Source organism: Piliocolobus tephrosceles, chromosome 21, assembly GCF_002776525.5.
Source record: "Piliocolobus tephrosceles isolate RC106 chromosome 21, ASM277652v3, whole genome shotgun sequence".
In the NCBI taxonomy this organism is placed as follows: Eukaryota; Metazoa; Chordata; class Mammalia; order Primates; family Cercopithecidae; genus Piliocolobus; species Piliocolobus tephrosceles.
Genome location: NC_045454.1, coordinates 44,697,649 through 44,716,512, shown reverse-complemented (window position 1 = coordinate 44,716,512; position 18,864 = coordinate 44,697,649). Strand labels below are relative to the sequence as shown.

Below are 18,864 nucleotides of genomic sequence, written 5' to 3'. Positions count from 1 at the left end.
AAATAAATAAATAAATAAATAAATAAATAAATAAATAAATAAATAAATAGAATGGGCACGGTGACTCATGCCTTTACTTCCAGCACTTTGGGAAGCTGAGGTGGGTGGATCACTTGAGCCCAGGAGTTTGAGACCAGCCTGGGCAACACAGTGAACCCTGTCTCTACAAAAAACACAAAAATTAGCTGGGCAGGCATGGTGATGCACATGCCTGTGGTCTCAGCTACTTGGGGGATTGAGGTGGGAGGATTGCTGTAGTTCAAGGCTGCAGTGAGCTATGATTGCACCACCGCATTCCAGCCAGGGTGACAGAGTGAGACCTTGTCTCAAAAAAAAAAAAAAAAAAAAAAGGCCAGGCGCGGTGGCTCAAGCCTGTAATCCCAGCACTTTGTGAGGCCAAGACGGGCGGGCGGATCACGAGGTCAGGAGATCGAAACCATCCTGGCTAACACGGTGAAACCCCGTCTCTACTAAAAAAATACAAAAAAATACCAGCCGGGTGAGGTGGCGGGTGCCTGTAGTCCCAGCTACTCGGGAGGCTGAGGCAGGAGAATGGCATAAACCTGGGAGGTGGAGCTTGCAGTGAGCTGAGATCCGGCCACTGCACTCCAGCCCGGGCGACAGAGCGAGACTCCGTCTCAAAAAAATAATAATAAAATAAAAAATAAAAAAATAAAAAAATTAAAAAAAAGAATAAAAAATAAAGTGGAGGAAAATGCTGCTTCCCCTGGCATCTCAAGTCTGGTTCTTCATCCGCAAGGCCAGTGGTCAGCTGGATCTGTAGACTCAGTGGCAAAAGGCTGAGGCTGCTTCTGAGAGAGGCAGGGAGACAGCCACTGTTACACACTACAGATCCCTAGTCTCAGCTAAGGGACCTTGCTCAGACTCCTGCCAGCCTGGGCCAAGGGAATCAAAGATTTGCTCTCAGAGACCCAGCAGTCAGGGGATTACTCAGATGACATTGGGACCCCAGAGCCCTAAGGTCACTCAGAAGTGTCTTGGGATGGCTAGTGTTAGGAACAAGGGCCTTTCCGCAGAAGCCAGCCCCTAAAAGAATGCCAGAGCTGACAGTGAGAGAAACGGTATGCCAAGCAGGGCCAGAGAGGAGAGCGTAAAGGACCAGACAGAAGAGCCGCCTGATAGCTTCCGCTGTGCTTCCTGCATCTGGCTCTCTTTGAGAGCCCCCTGTGTGCCAATGACAAACCCTTCTTTATTTAAGCTCCTCTGAAGTGCCTTCCTGGTCTTGGCAGCTGGACAGGGCCCTGAATAAGACAGCGAGCCTCAATGGCAGGCTACCCCAGGGCTCGGTGACGTATCCAATCACACAGAAAGTCATCTGTGTTTTCTTTGCTTTTGTTTTGGGGAGCACTGTGTTGGTTTGGCCTCATTTACATGCCGATGGAGTGTTTTGCTGTTGCATTCAAGTGAAAGTTATTCCTGTTCTCCAGCCCCTCAATTCCGGAGATCTCAGGCCTTCTTCCCACGGAATGTTGTTAAGACTTATGCTCTTACCAACACCTGCTGGCAGTCAGTGGGTATTGCAGGTAAAGGCACAACCCAGCCCTATTTTTGAGACAGGGTCTCAGTCTGTCACCCAGGCTGGAGTGTCCGGAGGTGTGATCACAGCTCACTGCCGCTTCGAACTCTTGGGTTCAAGTAATCTTCCCGCCTCGGCCTCCCAAGTAGCTGGGACTACAGGCACATGTCACCACAGCTGGCTAATATTTTTACTTTTTGTAGGTGGAGGGGGTCCCACTATGTTACGCAGGCTGCTCTCAAAATCCTGGCCTTGGTTGGGCACAGTGGCTCACACCTGTAATCCTAGCAGTTTGGAAGGCTGAAGTGAGCTGATCACTTGAGGCCAGGAGTTTGAGACCAGCCTGGCCAACATGGTGAAACCCCATCTCTACTAAAAATACAAAAATTACCCTTCTCTGTCTTGATCTACTTGTGCCCTGGGACCCTGACAACCACTCCACTCACTCTTACTGAGTACCAAGGGGTGCCAATATAGTAGTAAATCCTACAGACACAGTTCTGCCCTTATGAAGTCTACAGAAAATACCAGTAACTATGGGATAATATATATATCCACAGTTTTTCCCAGCAAGGGGGAAAAAATAACTAGAGGGGAAAAGGGCCTTTCAGTAATACAAAGTAATACACTCACATTTTATCTAATATAGAAAGCCTCTCAAGCCCAATAACCATATCCCATTTCTCACTTTGTTTTTCCCCGTAGCACTTATCATGTATCATATTTGTCATGTGTTATAAAATATGATATGTTTTACATGTTGATTTCTTGTGTGTCTCCCTTTTAGAATATCAGTCTCACGAGGGCAGGTGTTTTTGTTGTTGTTGTTGTTCACTGTTGCTCCATTACAGTGCCCAGCAGCGGTATTCAGTAAAATCTATGGAGTGAAGAAGCTCCGTCCTAAATGTCTGCAGTGAGGGTGAGCTCGGGGGAATGGTTTCCATGCTCAATGATAATTGTTTGGGAAACAATGTAAAGTGATGGCTTCGGAAGGCAGAGAGGCCCAGGATGGCTGGCCACGGATGCCAAGGCTGCTTGTAAAGAGAAGTCCATGTGCCATAGCCATGGAATCTCTGAACCACCACGTTCAAGTTCTGTATCTTGGGCATGTGCCCTAACTTCTCTGAGCCTCAGTTCCTCCATCTGTAAAGTTGGGATAATAGTGGCATCTAGGCCGGGTGCAGTAGTTCGTGCCTGTAATCCCAGCACTTTGGGAGGCCGAGGCGGGCGGATCACCTGAGATCAGGAGTTCGAGATCAGCCTGACCAACATGGAGAAACCCTGTCTCTACTAAACATACAAAATTAGCTGGGTGTGGTGGTGCACGCCTGTAATCACAGCTACTTGGGAGGCTGAGGCAGGAGAATCGCCTGAACCCGAGAGGCAGAGATTGTGGTCAGCTGAGATCACGCCATTGCACTCCAGCCTGGACAACAAGAGCGAGACTCCGTCTCAAAAAATAAAAAATAAATAAAATAAATAGTGGCATCTACACCTCCCAGGGTTGTCATAAACATTGAGAGGCTGTGAACACAGAGCACGTGGAGTGACACCTGCATACAGCAGGTGTTGAATACATTTTTGGCTTTCAGATCCCTTGGGTGATGGCTGCAGGACTGACCCGTTGTCAGGGACTCTTCAGTTGAGGGGCAAGCAGCTGGCAGCTGTGGCAAAACTGCCCTCTCTGCACACCTTGATAGGGTGGCCCGAGGGGGCAGGAGGGACGGAGGCATAGGCCTGCCCTACGGCTACCGAGTGGTGTGTTGAAGATCCCTGAGAGTCCTAGAGACAAGGCAGGTTCAGGAACTCCAGGAGCACCTCAGGCACAAGAGCGGTACAGGCCAGATGCTGAGTGGGTATAGGTTGGGACCCTGGGGCTCCTAAGGGGAGCCTCTGTTGGGGTCCCTAGAGAAAAGACTCGCCTCCCCAAGGCTCAGACAGGGAAGGGGCTTGGGCTTAACTTGGGCTAAGGGTTTGTGAGAACAGCCCAGAGGGATGCACAGAAGAGCTGAGATGGGCACAGCTGTGGCACAGAGGCCACTTAGGGCCCCACTGGAACTAAATCCCAAAAGGGTCCCAAGGGAGGGATTCACCAACTACGAGGTGAGGAGGTGACAGATTCCAGGGTGCAGGCAGGGTTGGAGGGGCCCGGGTATGTCCCCGCATCCAAGTGCCTTTATAAACGGGACCCAGAGAGAGCGTCACAGCCCGGCCAGGGTCTATATGGAAGATGCCTGACTTGTCACCAGGAGTGAGGTAGAGTGCTCAGGAGATGTGTCCCCCAGAGATCCCCCAAGAAAAATCCCAGGGCTGAGAGAGCACAAGAAGGTCCCAAGCTGGCACATGACATGGGGATGTGGAGCCTGGTGCTCCTTCTTGGGGGACTGACATGACTAAGTCGGGTCCACAGCCTCTTTCCTACACTCACCCATTCCCTGGCCACCCCCGCCCAGTGCAGCACCCATGTCACCTGGTGGTCCCTGTGGGCACTGCGTCGTGGCCGGTCCCGGGGAGCGAGGCCGTTGATCTTGCATTCGTAGCAGGCTTCAGTCGAGAGCAGCTCCTCTTTGTCCGGGGTGTCCTGGGGTCCAGGGCTGAAGCCCAGGCCGAAGACACAGTGCCTGCAACAGGATGAGCAGGGTGGGGGATTTCAGAGGTAGGCTGATGGGACCTCCCCAGCCACCTCACTCCACCCCCATCCTCTTTTCTGAGTCATGCTGCAAATGCCCATGCACACATGTGCCTCTGAGCATGTGCTGGTGTGACTCCGTGTGCACGAGTGTGTGTGCACCACGTAAGGGCGTGCATGTGAGTCCCTTGGTTCACCTGGGCATAGGTGTGAACACAGGAGTGAGAGGACAGGCACAGGCTGGGATGGATGAAGGGACATTAGCATACCCGGGGCGTGTGCGTGTGCCAACCTGTGTGTTCACATGGGGAATAACTCATGCGGGCACATGTGTGCTCGTAGGAATGTGTCAATCTCCCTGAGTGTGCCCGGGGGGGGTGTGTATAATGTGAGCACTCATAGACAGCTGATGCGTGCTTCCTCACCTGTGCAAACCAGGATGTAGCAATGGCACAGTGCCCCCAGGGATGCGGGCATGCATGAGCCTGAGTGCACACTTGGACATGCGCGCACACAAACGTGTGCATGCTGGGATCTGTAAATGCACGAGGGTGCCCACGCATACTGGTACGGGTGTGTGCCATGTGGACAACTACATGTTAGTGGTGTGAGCCTGTGTGTGGACAGGTACAGGTACCACTGTGCCTCTGTGTGTCCAGGACTCTGTGCATATGTGGGTAAATGCCTGCATGCATGGGCAGAAGGAGCTCTTCTGGTAAATTCTTGGCATACACAAAGCCCCATGTGTGTGCGTGTGTGTGTGTGTGCACGCGCACGCGCATGCATGGATGCTTGCAGGGCATGGAGTCTGCTCGCCCCACTCCAGCCTCTCACCCTTGCCCAACCCGGAAGAAGCCTTGAGGACAGCCGCACAGGAAGCCACCAGGAGTGTTGGCACAGCTGTAGCTACAGGGGCCACGCCGTCCGGCGCACTCATCCACATCCTGGCAGCCCCCAAGGGTCTGATCAAAGTCAAAGCCAGAGGGGCAGACGCAGCGGAAGCCACCAAGAGTGTTGCGACAGGAGGCGCTCCCGCAGGTGGGGGGCGACAGGGCACACTCGTTCTCATCTGTGGGAGGAAAGGAGGAGGAGAGGGAGGACGCAGAGGTGAGGCGGCGCAGCCTTCTCACCCCCCAGAGCCCTCCACCTGGAATGCTCTCTGTTCAGAGCCCAAGTCCAATGTCAAAGCCTCCAGCAACCTGGCAGTGAGCCCTGAGACTAGATGCGCCCCATAGCCCCGCTGTCCCAAACCCTGTGGTTCTCCTTCACTGCATCTCTCAACACTTCCCCTAAACCCCAAAGTGTGGGATGATCTAGGACAAGCTTTCTCACCCTCAGCGCTATGGACATTTGGGGCCGGATCTCTCTCTAGGGAGGAGCCGTCCTTACACTGTGGGACAACGAGCAGTACCCCTGGCCTCCACCCGCTTGATGCCAGGAAAACCCATTTGCCTCCAATTGTCTGTTTAGAGTTGGGAGTTTCACTCTGTTGCTCAGGCTGGAGTGCAGTGGTGCAACCATAGTGCACTGTAGCCTTGACCTCCTGGGCTCAAGGGATCCTCCTGCCTCAGCCTCCCGAGTAGCTGGGACTACAGGTGTGCACCAATATGCCTGACTAATCTTTTAACTTTTTGTAGAGATGGGGGTCTTTCTATGTTGCCTAGGCTGGTCTTGAACTCCTGGCCTCAAACGATCCTCCTACCTCAATATCCCACAAGAGTGAACTACCATGCTGGATCCCAGTTGTGATGACCAAAAATGTCTCCCAGACACTTCAAAATGTACTATAGGGGGTAAAATGGTCCTCTGTTGAGAACCTAGTTAGGAGTCTAATTAATTCCTGTTTCCTTTGCTGGACTGAACAACTCAAGGCAGAAATGGTTTTTCAGCTCACTTCTGCATCTGAGCTCAGGGCCTAGTGAAAGGCAGGTCCTTGGCAAACAGTTGGGGAAAGAATGAATGAGTCAGTACAGAGAGGAGGAGACAAGTTGAGGAAGAGTTGCCAGCAAAGGCCGATGGTCTGTGGGATCCCCAAGATCCCTAGAGGACAAGCACCTTGCCTCGGGGGACAGGGTCATGTGGTGTGGGAAGCCTGAGAAGAACTTAGCTAAAGACCCACCACGAGAGACAAAAGGAGAGGGCAGAGAAGGTAGTGCCTCTGAGGCAGTGGGAGAGCAGGGACAGCCACATCACAAAGGCCACAGGAGAGAGTGTCCAGGAGGGGCAGACTGTGGTGTCCAGAGCAGTAGAGGTGGATGGAGGCTGAGGAGAGGTCTCAGGAGAGAGCAAGTGGGCCCGAAAATGGTAGAGGGTGAAAGCTGCACTGTAGTGGAGGAATGGAGAGAGCAGTGAAACGGGTTGCTAGGAGGTCCTGGAACAGCCAGAAGATAGGGGAAGGTTGCGGGGCAGAAGGCTAGCTCCCCAAATGAAGGGCCTCTGCAATAGCTGTGACAATGATATAGCATTCACACCTCCATCGCCCCTTGCAGCATCCATAGCAGACATCAGTAATCATACTTATGGCAGACATCACTAATCAATCACAGCACTCTTTCCCTGTGATCACAGAATTGCAGACTTCAGGTCTCAGAATCTGTCTCAACTGAGTCCTCCAGGCCACCATGCCCTAAGGAATGAACTCAGACACTTTTCCATGCTTATTCTGCTGCACCTTGACTCCCCAACAGTGGGGAACTCACTACCTTCTGGGCTGGCCTGTTCAATCTTTATATAATTGAGCTTGTCACAACATCTTGCAGGGTGGTATCTGTTAGTCACCTGCTCTGAGCAGATTCTGGTAGGGGCCCCAGCTTCTTCCCAGCCCCTTCCACTCACCCACACACTGGGCCCACTGGGAGTGCTGGGTGAAACCCTGGGGGCAGCCGCAGCGGTAGCCCCCTAGCTGGTTCTGACAGCCGTGCTGGCAATGGTGGGGTCCATCACATTCATTCACATCTGAGACATAGAGAGAGGGAGAGAGGGTTTACCAGACGGCTCTCAGGACCAACACCCCCAAACACTAGACCTCAGCCAAAGCTGGGCTGTACCTTCACAGCCATGGCCTGAGCTGTCCAGGGTGAAGCCTTGGTGGCATTCACAGCGGAAGCTGCCCGGGGTGTTGTGGCAGTGCCCGCGGGCACCACATGGGCCAGGCTGGGCTGAGCACTCATCATTGTCTGCAGAGGAGAGAGATCGGGCAGGGTTGCTTGCTGGTTAAAGAACTCGTGTCAGGGGACACAATGCCAGTTCCACCACTGTGTGGCTTCAGGCAAGTTCCTCTCTGTGCCTGTTTCCCACTCTGTGAAATGAGATCTGTAACAGTTCCCGACTCAAAGAATAGTCTTTGAGATCCTGCACATTAAGAATCTCATCTCCACTGCCTCGAAGCTGTGTGTCCTTGGGCAACTTACCTACCCTCTCTGTGCCTCGATGTCCTCAGCCATAACATGGAGATGATAATGTCTACCTCATTGCATTTTTGTGTGTGTGCAAGAGATAATTAAATTAACCTAATCATGTAAAAGGCTTGGGGCAGTACCTGGTAAAAGAGTAAAAGATAAAGACTCTTTTCCTTCTCCCATGGAAAAATGACATTGGGTTGCCTGTTGAGTTTTGTTCTCATGGAAACCTGACAATAGTGTGAAGTCAGCCGGTGCTATGGACTGAATGTTTGTGTCTCCAAAATCCTATGTTGAAGCCCCAACCCCCAGTGGGATGGTATTTGGAGATTAGGTCTTTGGGAGGTGATCAGGGTTAGATAAGGTCATGAGGGTAGGGCTTTTATGATGAGAACAGTGCCCTTATAAGAAGAGACACCAGAAAACTTGCTCTGTCTCTGCCAAGTGAGGACACAGCAAGAAGGCGGCTGTCTGCAAACCAAGAAGAGAGCCCTTACAGAACCAACCATGCTGCCACCTTGATCCTGAACTGCCCGGCCTCCAGAATTGAAAAAAATAAATCTCTGTAGTTTAAGCCACCCGGTGTATGGGTTGTCCATGTCTCTCTCTCCCTCTCTGTGTGTGTGTGTGTGTGTGTGTGTGTGTGTAAGCTATTGTTTTACACTGAATAGTCTGTGAACATCTTTCTATGTCTTTAAATAGTCTTACTATTCTTGGGGGCTGGTTACAGTGGCTCATGCCTGTAATCCCAGTGCTTTGGGAGGCCTAGGGAGCGGATCACCTGAAGTCAGGAGTTCGAGACCAGCCTGGCCAACATGGTGAAACCCCATCTCTACTAAAAATACGAAAAGAAATTTAGCCAGGTGTGCTACTGTAGTCCCAGCTACTAGGGAGGCTGAGGCAGGAGAATCGCTTGAACCCGGGAGGTGGAGGTTGCGATGAGCTGAGATTGTGCCACTGAACTCCAGTCTGGGTGACTGACAGAGCGAGATTTCATCTCAAATATATATATACACATACATATATATTTTCTCTTACTATTCTTATTAGCATAATTTTAAATGGCCACCATATCTTCACTTGGTGTGGATTTGCTCTGCTTCATTTAACCAACTATTAATTTTCTTTTTTTTTAGATAGGATCTCATTCTGTCTCCTGGGATGGAGTGAAGTGGCACAATCTCAGCTCACTGCAACCTCCACCTCCCGGGCTCTGGTGATCCTCCCACCTCAGCCTCCTGGATAGCTAGGACTACAGGTGCACAAGACCATGCCTGGCTAATTTTTCTATTTCTAGTGGGGACTACGTTGTCCACTATGTGCCCCAGGCTGGTCTGAAACTCCTGGGCTCAAGAGATCCTCCCGCCTCAGCCTCCTAAAGTGCTGGGATTACAGGTGCAAACCACTGCACCCAGCCCAGTTTTTGGATTTGAATTTGCTAAATCCTACACTTGCAGTCTATGGTATTTTGTTATGGCAGCCTGAGCTGACTAAAACGGCCAGGTTGCTATGATGGTAGGAGGGCATTGGTACAATGGCCAGAGAGCATTGGTACAAAGGTAGGAGCCCATGACTGGTATATTGCATTTGAACTGGGATTTTGGGGAATGAACAACAAATTCCTGGTGGAAAACCTTGCTTTTGGCTTCCTTGAGTACAGAGATCCTTAACTCTAAGCATATATCTGTGGAGATGTAGAGTCTTTCTCGGGGCCAGGCACAGTGGCTCATGCATGTAATCCCAATACTTTGGGAGGCCAAGGTGGGCGGATCACCTCAGGCTGGGAGTTCGAGACCAGCCTGGCCAAGATAGTGAAACCCCGTCTCTACTAAAAATACAAAAATTAGCTGGATATAGTGCTGCATGCCTGTAATCCCAGCTACTCAGGAGGCTGAGGCAGGAGAATCATTTGAACCCAGGAGGTGGAGGTTACAGTGAGCCATGATCACTCCACCGCACTCCAGCCTGGGTGACAGAGTGAGACTCTGTCTCAGAAAAACAGAAACAAACAAAAATTGAATATCTCTTGGGAACAACAGACAAGGGAACATGAAGCTTCTAAGTAGGAGTGGCTCCTGTAGCTACCTGAGCTGTCACTTGAGGGGCCACAGAGAATAGGTCTACACTCTGGCTAGAAAGAAATGTCTGGTACAGACAGGCACTGTGGCTCATGCCTGCAATCCCAGCACTTTGGAAGGCTGAGGTGGGCAGATTGCTTGAGCCCAGGAGTTTAAGACCAGCCCAGGCAACATGGCAAAACCCTGTCTCTATTAAAAATACAAAAATTAGGCTGGGCGCAGTGGCTCACGCCTGTAATCCCAGCACTTTGGGAGGCCGAGGTGGGCGGATCACGAGATCAGGAGATCGAGACCATCCTGGCTAACACGGTGAAACCCTGTTTCTACTGAAAAATACAAAAACTTAGCCGGGCGCTGTGGCGGGTGCCTGTAGTCCCAGCCCCTCAGGAAGCTGAGGCAGGAGAATGGCGTGAACCCGGGAGGCAGAGCTTGCAGTGAGCCTAGATCGCGCCACTGCACTCCAGCCTGGGGGACAGAGCGAGACTCCATCTCAAAAAAAAGAAAAAAAAATACAAAAATTAGCCGGGCGTGGTGGCGCACACCTGTAGTCCTAGCTACTTGGGAGGCTAAGGCAGGAGGATCGCTTGAACCTGGGAGGTGAGATTGCAGTGAGCTGAGATTGTATCATTGCAATCTCCAGCCTGGGCAACAGAGCAAGACTCCATCTCAAAAATTAAAAACAGAAATGTCTGCCAGCACCCACAATTTCTTTCCCTTACATCTAGCAAAGCAAACCAAGTGTCAGGCTGGCCTACTGTGGTCATGTAGTTTGCTCTTCTATTAATAGTTTAGTCATCAGCAAACGGGAACACCCTGGGACAAAATCCAAGCCACTGTCTGTTGTATCAATAAAGTTTTATTGGCACACAGACACGGCCTTTCATTTATGTATCTCTCCGGTTGCTTTGATGCTACCATGGCAGTGTCCAATCATAGTGACAGAGACAACTATAAAGCTGAAAATATTTACTTCTCGCCGGGCGCAGTGGCTCAAGCCTGTAATCCCAGCACTTTGGGAGGCCGAGACGGGCGGATCACGAGGTCCGGAGATCGAGACCATCCTGGCTAACACAGTGAAACCCCGTCTCTACTAAAAAAATACAAAAAACTAGCCGGGCGAGGTGGCGGGTGCCTGCAGTCCCAGCTACTCGGGAGGCTGAGGCAGGAGAATGGCGTAAACCCGGGAGGCGGAGCTTGCAGTGAGCTGAGATCCGGCCACTGTACTCCAGCCTGGGTGACAGAGCCAGACTCCGTCTCAAAAAAAAAAAAAAAAAAAAAGAAAGCTGAAAATATTTACTTCTCTTGAGCCCTTTACAGAAAAGATTTGTTGACTTTTGATCAAGTTGAGCCTCACACCACTACCTGCCTGGCTGAGAATTTAAACTCTTTTCTAGTGAGAGTCATGTGTGAGCTTGCTCCATAGATGGTACCCATGTGATGCATGGCCCTGATCCATGCAGCTGCTCACACTTCCAGTGAAAACTTTACTGGTTTTTTTTGTTTGTTTGTTTTTGTTTTTAATAGAGATGGGATCTCGCTATGTTGCCCAGGCTGGTCTCAAACTCCTGAGCTGAAGCAATCCTCCTGCCTCAGCCTCCCAAAATGCTGGCATCACAGATGTGAGCCATCATGCCCGGCTGAAAACTTTACTGTTGCAGAAAAAGTGAAATGCATCTTATTTCAAGAGTCTTTGTTCAAATGTTCTCTCTCTCTCTTTGTCTCTCTCTCTCTTTTTTTTTTTTTTTTTTTTGAGAAAGAGTCTTGCTCTGTCCCCTAGGTTGGACTGCAGTGGCATGAACATTGCTCACTGCAGCCTCAACCTCCTGGGTTCAAGAGATCCTCCCACCTCAGCCTCCTGAGTAGCTAAGACTACAGTGAGGTGTCACCACCTCTAGCTAATTTTGTATTTTTTGTAGAGATGGAGTCTTGCCATGTTGCCTGGCTGGTCTCCAACTCCTGGCCCTAAGCCATCCTCCCAAAGTGCTGAGATTACAGGTATGAGCCACAATGCCCAGCCAAATGTTCTCTTTTGGTGACACTTCACCTGATCCCTCTCTTAAAACTGCAGCCCTGGCTGGGCGTGGTGGCTCAAGCCTGTAATCCCAGCACTTTGGGAGGCCGAGACGGGCGGATCACAAGGTCAGGAGATTGAGACCATCCTGGCTAACACGGTGAAACCCCATCTCTACTAAAAAATACAAAAAACTAGCCAGGCGAGGTGGCGGGCGCCTGTAGTCCCAGCTACTCGGGAGGCTGAGGCAGGAGAATGGCATAAACCTGGGAGGCGGAGCTTGCAGTGAGCTGAGATCCGGCCACTGCACTCCAGCCCGGGCGACAGAGCGAGACTCTGTCTCAAAAGAAAAAACAAAAAAACAAAAAAACTGAAGCCCTTTCAGGAGGCTGAGATGGGAGGATCACTTGACACCAGGAGTTTGAGGCTTCAGTGTGCTATGATCACATTTGTGAATAGCCACAGTACTCAAGCCCGGGCAACAGAGTCATTAAGAGACTCCATCTCTAAGAAACAAAAAACCCAGGCGTGGTGAGCCTGTAGTCCCAAGTACTAGGGAAGCTGAAGTGGGAGGATTGCTTGAGCCCAGGAATTTGAGGTTTCAGTGAGCTGTGATCAAATCACATATTCCAGCCTGGCTGATAGAGCAAGACTCCATTTCTATAACAAACAAACAAACTACACAACACAACCAAAACCCAACAACAACCAATCTCTCCCTGCCTCCCAAAACAACCCTGTGGCCCTCTCCTTCTTTCCTGAACTCCTGCTTTTATTTTTTCTTTCTTTCATGACACACATCACCTTTGAGCACACTATTCTGTTAATTTTTTGTTTGTTTGTTTTTGAGACAGAGTCTTGCTGTGTCCCCGAGGCTGGAGTGCAGTGGCACAATCTTGACTCACTGCAACCTCCACCTCCCAGGTTCAAGTGTTTATCTTGCCTCAGCCTCCTGAGTAGTTGGGATTACAGGCGCTACCACCACGCCCAGTTAATTTTTGTATTTTTAGTAGAGACGGGGTTTTGTCATGTTGGCCAGGCTGGTCTCGAATTTCTGTCCTCAAGTGATCTGCCAGCCTCAGCCTCCCAAAGTGATGGGGTTACAGGCATGAGCTACCACACCCAGCCACACCATTCTGTTAATTTCTTGTTATGTCTGCTTCTAGTCTGATTCTGTGCCAGAAGGAAAGTTCCATGACGAAAAAGTCCTGCCTCTTATGTTTGTTGCTGTACCCCCAGGGTCTATAACAGGGCCCGACAAACCATTTCTGTTTCTGTAACAGGCTCTGTCCCAAGACTCTTCTCTGCCAATATAGTGCAAAAGCAGCCACAGGTGATTGTAAGCAAGTGGGTTTGGCTGTGTGTCAATAAAACTTTATTAACAAAAGCAAGCAGGGGGCCGGGCTTGGCTGGCAGACTGGAGTTTGCCACCCTTTGGTCTGGAGCACTGCCTGGTACACAGTAGGTGCTGTCTAGGCAGATTAGTTGGAGCATGAATGGCGCCACCCTTGACTAGGCTCTGCCTTTGTGGAAGATTGGGTTCCCTGGGAGCCACAAGACACTAAGAAACAATGATGGTAGCAGATGCTCTTGTGACTTTAGCTGTGGAACTGATTTCCTCTTGGGACTATGTGAGACCTGGGATTTCAGGAGCGCTCTGGGGAGGCTCTGGGAGGGAGACCCAGCAGGCACTTGTCAGGGGGAAGGCAAGGTGCCATAAGCCAAGGCCAGAGGGCCTCTCTCCTCCCAAAGGAGAGGAAGGAGGTTCTAGATGCCTCCAGGAAGCAAGCACTGAGGAAGTAAGGACTTTGTTCTGATCACCCCCACGTTCCCAATGTCCAGTACATGTTGGGTGCTTTTTTTTTTTTTTTTTGAGACAGAGTTTCGCTTTTTGCCCAGGCTGGAGTGCAGTGGCGTGATCTTGGCTCACCACAACCTCTGCCTCCTGGGTTCAAGAGATTCTCCTGCCTCAGCCTCTCGAGTAGGTGGGATTACAGGCACCTGCCACCATTCCAGGCTATTTTTTTTGTGTGCATTTTTAGTAGAGATGGGGTTTCACCATATTGGCCAGGCTGGTCTTGAACTCCTGACCTCAGGTGATCCGCCCGCCTCGGCTTTCCAAAGTGCTGGGATTACAGGCATGAGCCACTGCGCCTGGCCAGCTTGATATTTTCTTGGTGAGCAAATTAACTAAGGCTGGGGTTGTGCATCACCTCCCGGTGAGGGGCAAGGGTCACTCACCGAAGCAGGCCTGGTGGCGCTGGGTGAAGCCGGGCGGACAGCGGCAGGTGAAGGCGCCCACAGTGTTGACACAGAGGAACTGACAGTTGTGCTGCCGGGAGGTGCATTCATCCAGGTCTGCAGCACAGATAGTCCAGCAGGCTCAGGGCAGGGCCCAGTCGGGGGTTAGGGGCTTCCCAGGGGCTGCCCTTGTCACCTCCAGGCAGAGGGATGACAAGAGAAAGATCCCAGAGATGGTGCTTGACTCCATGCAGATGGGAGGGGGTGAGATTGCAGGGGACAGGAGCAGGGCCCTAGAGTGCATGCAGTGGCGGGGGTGGGGAAGAGTTGAAAGGACATCACCTTTGCAGGTCCTGCCGCCCTCCTCTAGCAGGTAGCCTCGGGGACAGCTGCATAGGAAACTGCCCTTCGTGTTTTTGCAGAGGAAGGTACATGGCTTGGGGACCTGGCTGCACTCGTCCACATCTAGGGAAGGACAGCAGGGTGTGATGGGGCAGGGTTAGACAGACATTCCCTGGGGGGTGTTCAGGGACTGGGGTCTCCACCCAGATCCGGACCATCCGGAATCTGTGGACTTACACAGGAATTAACACTTTTTCTGCAAAAAGCCAGATGGTAAACACATTTGGTTTTGCAGGCCACATCGTCTCGGACACAACTACTCCATGTGGCCTTTGTACTAGCAAAGCAGCCACTGAGGGTAAGCAGACAAATGTGTATGGCTGTGTGCTAATAAAACTTTATTGACAAGAACAATTGGAGGGCCAGATTTGACCCTCGGGCTGGGGTTTGCCTCCTGCTGACTTAGATGTACACTTACTACAAAACGTAACTGAAAAATCTCAGGAAGTGCAAAATAAAAGGAAGAAACAACAGCAGGAAAGTGGCCCAAATGGGGTGGGGGTGGGAGAAGGAAAGGATGCTCCCTCCCTCCCTTCCTTCCTTCCTCTCTTTCTTTCTTGAGACGGACTCTCACTGCATCACCCAGGCTGGAATGCAATGGCGCAATCTCGGCTCACTGCAACCTCCGCGTCCCATGTTCAAACAATTCTCCTGCCTCAGCCTCCCAAGCAGCTGGCATTACTGGCACATACTACCACACCTGGCTAATTTTTTTGTTTTTCTTTTTTTTTTTTTAGTAGAGATGGGTTCACAATGTTGGTCAGGCTGGTCTCAAACTCCTGGCCTCAAGTGATCCTCCTGCCTCAGCTTCCCAAAATGTGCTGGGATTACAGGCATAAGCCACCTCACCTGGCCTTCCTTCCCTTACTTCCTCTCTTTTTTTTTCTTTTCTTTCCTTTTCTTTTCTTTTCTTTCTTTCTTTCTTCCTTTTCCTTTCTTTTTTCTTTTCTTTCTCTCTCTTCTCTTTTCTCTCCCCTCCCCTCCTCTCCCCTTCCCTTCCCTTCTTTTTCTCTTTCTCCCTTTCTTCCTTTCTCTTTCTTTCTTGACAGAGTCTCACTCTGTTGCCCAGGCTACAGTGCAGTGGCATGATCTCAGCTCACTACAACCTCTACTTCCCGGGTTCAAATGATTCTCCTGCGTCAGCCCCTCAAGTAGCTGGGATTATAGGCGTGCACAAGCACGTGCAACTAATTTTTGTATTTTTAGTACAGATGGGGTTTTACCATCTTGGCCAGGCTGGTCTTGAAATACTGGCTTCAAATGATGTGCCCACCTTGACCTCCCAAAGTGCTGGGATTATAAGCATGAGCTACCATGCGTGGCCTGTGTGTGGTTTTTTTGTTTGTTTGTTTGTTTGTTTTGAGACAGAGTCTCGCTCTGTCGCCCAGGCTGGAGAGCACTGGCATGATCTCGGCTCACTGCAAGCTCCACCCCTACAGGTTTAAGCAATTCTCTGCCTCAGCCTCCGGAGTAGCTGGGATTATGGGATTATCGGTGCGTGCCACCACGCCCGGCCAATTTTTTTTGCATTTTCAGTAGAGACGGAGTTTCACCATCTTGGCCAGGCTGGTCTTGAACTCCTGACCTCGTGATCCACCCGCCTCGGCCTCCCAAAGTGCTGGGATCACAGGCATGAGCCACCGCGCCCGGCCTTCTTTTTCATTTTTTAAGAGACAGGGTCTCTGTCACCCAGGTTGGACTGCAGTGGCGCAATCATAGCTCACGGAAGCCTCAGACTCCTGAGCTCAAGCAGCCTCCCAGGTATCGGGGGCTACAGGTGCATGTCAGACTACAGGTCACCATTCCTGGCTAACTTTTTTTAGTGATGGGGTCTTGCTATGTTGCCCAGGCTAGTCTGAAACTCCTGGCCTCAAGTGATCCTCCCACCTCGACCTCCCAAAATACTGGGATTACAGTAGCGGGCCATCGCACCTGGCCCTCAGTTGTCTGTATGGTTCGGGCACCACTTCGTAAATGAAACCCTAACATTGCAAACTGCAAAGCCTCAGGGAAGTTGTGGTCAGGGGCTGTGCAGGAGGTGGCCGGGCTGGGCCAAGGGTGCAGGTGCAGAGGGCTGGGCTCACCCAGGCAGGTGGTAGCAGTAGCATCTGGTGTGTACCCGGCCTGACAGTGGCAGCGGAAGGAGCCGAGGCTGTTGACGCACTCTCCATGAGCACACAGGTGAGCAAGCATACGGCATTCATCTACATCTGGGGAAAAGCAGGGTACAAATGGGGCTGGCTGGCCGCCTTGGGCCATCGAGGCATGTCTCCTCTCTAGCCGGCAGCCCTCTCCTCGGTGCAAAGTCCAGCCTGCCTTCCACACCCGCCACTGCACCCCAGCCCACGTGGACCCCATCCTCAGGCTGCGGATGACACCTGAGCCCGCAGGACAAGCCCATGAAGCTTCTAGGGAGGGGGAGACACACCCACCTGCCCCGGCCTCAACAGCGACACCTCCTCAGTGCACCAACATGCACAACAGAGACACACAGTGCATGCAACATGACACAACAGCCACACACCCAGACGCTCCTGCAGAAACACGGGAACACACACCCACACTCAGGGACTCCCGTTCTCCCCCCAGACACACCCCCAGAAAGCCATTTCCTCCCCAGTCCTATTGATGTCACTGCTGGTCACATGGATAACCCATCTCACTCTCAGTGACACACTCAGTGAGACACGCTGATGTCCTCACACTGGCTCACACGCAGACACTCATACACCTGCCCTTGTACACTCACCCAAGCCCACAACACACAGGCCGCTGGCTCCCTCTCACGGCCTTCTACTTCCACAGGTGAACACGGTGTATACTTCCCGCCCAGCTGACACACACAGACACACACTGGCTCCCACGTAGTCCAGAACGAGCTCTCACTTACAAAGAACACACAGTGGGACAGGTGTGGTAGCTCACGCCTGTAATCCCAGCATTTTGGGAGGCTGAGGTGGGTGGATCACTTGAGGCCAGGAGTTCGAGACCAGCCTGGCCAACATGGCAAAACCTCATCTTTACTGGCCGTGGGAGAGGTTGGCTCTCCCCAGAGCCCCAGGCCCCAGAGCCAGCCTCTCCCACGGCCTCAAAGGGCCCCTTTGGGTCTGTCTGGGCCCCTCTTTTTTTTTTTTTTTTTTGAGATGGAGGCTCTCTCTGTTGCCCAGGCTGGAGTGCAGTGGCACAATCTCGGCTCACTGCAAGCTCTCCCTCCAGAGTTCGCGCCATTCTCCGGCCTCAGCCTCCCAAGTAGCTGGCACTACAGGCGCCAGCCACTACATCCAGCTAATTTTTTTGTATTTTTAGTAGAGACGGGGTTTCACCATGTTGACCAGGGTGGTCTTGAATTCCAGACTTCAGGTGATCCGCCTGCCTCAGCCTCCCAAAGTGCTGGGATTACAAGCGTGAGCAACTGTGCCCGGCCTATTTTGTTTTTGTTTTTGGAGACAAAGTCTCGCTCTGTCGCCCAGGCTGGAATGCAGTAGCACTATCTTAGCTCATTGCAGCCCCAAATTCCTGGGGTTAAACTTAAGCAATCCTCCAGCTTCAGCCTCCCAAAGTGCTGGGATGACAGGTGTGCCACTGGGAGGCAGAGGTTGTAGTGAGCTGAGATTGCACCACTGTACTCCAGCCTGGGTAACAACGCAAGACTCTGTCTCAGAACACACACACACACACACACACACACTGACTCACACACCTGCTCCCTCTACCCCCCAAGTTCTTCCACGCATATGGAGCACATGTACTGGTTCTCATATCTGCTAGCACAAAGACACACACACACACACACACACGCACACAGAGTGGCTCACACATTCTAGCACCTGCTGCAGTACAGACGCACGACCCTGAGCAAATTCCTCTGCTTCTTGCCTCCCTGAGGGTCCTGAGGGCATGGGCACCCACCTCGGCCCTCAGCGGTGTAGCCTGAGCCGTGGGGGCACAGCTTCCTGTAGGCGGAGGTGCCAGGCAGGGGACAGAGCTCGCAGCGGGGCCCCCAGCCCCGACCACCCCCACAGCAGCACTCAGCCCTGGTGACAGCCTCACTGCTGCTGGACAGAGCCTGGCACGTAGCCTGCAGCACCTCGGCAAAGCAGGGCCCCTGCCGGATGTCTGCAGAGAACAACAGGAAAGCCAAGGGTCACTCCAGAAGGCCGGTTTGGGGGCAAAGACTGATCTTACTTTGGGGCAAGCTGTTCTTCGGGGATGTTGGAAATAGGCGTGTCCAGGAGGGAGCTAGATGCACAGGACAGATGGCTGGGGTTAGTTCCCAGGAAGTGGGAGATCTGGGGAAGGTTGGTTCCAGGGTGTGGCGCCAGTGAGGTTGGAGGAGGCGTAGAGAAGGCCTCCCACTCTTCCAGGATTTAACAGAAGGGACAGAGGGAAGAGGGACAGCAGGGGAGCACTGGACATGTGTGTCCAGATTAGCTCAGCAACTCCCTGGGTCGCCCCTCAGTGCCCCAGGCCCCTTGGGGAGCTCCCAGGCAGTAGGAGGGACAGGCAGTAGGAGGGACAGGTAGTGGGAGAGACAGGCAGTGGGAGGAACAGGCAGTGGGAGGGCCAGG

General features: G+C 52.0%; 1 protein-coding gene across 2 annotated transcripts in view; it reads right to left on the bottom strand.

Annotated features, from left to right (window-relative positions):
* The window catches only part of FBN3 (fibrillin 3), an 86,684-nt gene that overhangs the window by 3,041 nt on the left and 64,779 nt on the right, over nucleotides 1–18,864 (bottom strand). For both annotated transcript variants that reach the window (XM_026455607.1, XM_026455606.1), the window contains exons 56-63: nucleotides 18,206–18,412; nucleotides 16,381–16,506; nucleotides 14,237–14,359; nucleotides 13,895–14,011; nucleotides 7,214–7,342; nucleotides 7,002–7,121; nucleotides 5,001–5,235; nucleotides 4,008–4,158 (exon numbers count right to left, since the gene is read on the bottom strand). In XM_026455607.1, the coding sequence (XP_026311392.1) occupies nucleotides 4,008–4,158; nucleotides 5,001–5,235; nucleotides 7,002–7,121; nucleotides 7,214–7,342; nucleotides 13,895–14,011; nucleotides 14,237–14,359; nucleotides 16,381–16,506; nucleotides 18,206–18,412 (1,208 nt within the window). The remainder of the gene's footprint in view (nucleotides 1–4,007; nucleotides 4,159–5,000; nucleotides 5,236–7,001; nucleotides 7,122–7,213; nucleotides 7,343–13,894; nucleotides 14,012–14,236; nucleotides 14,360–16,380; nucleotides 16,507–18,205; nucleotides 18,413–18,864) is intronic.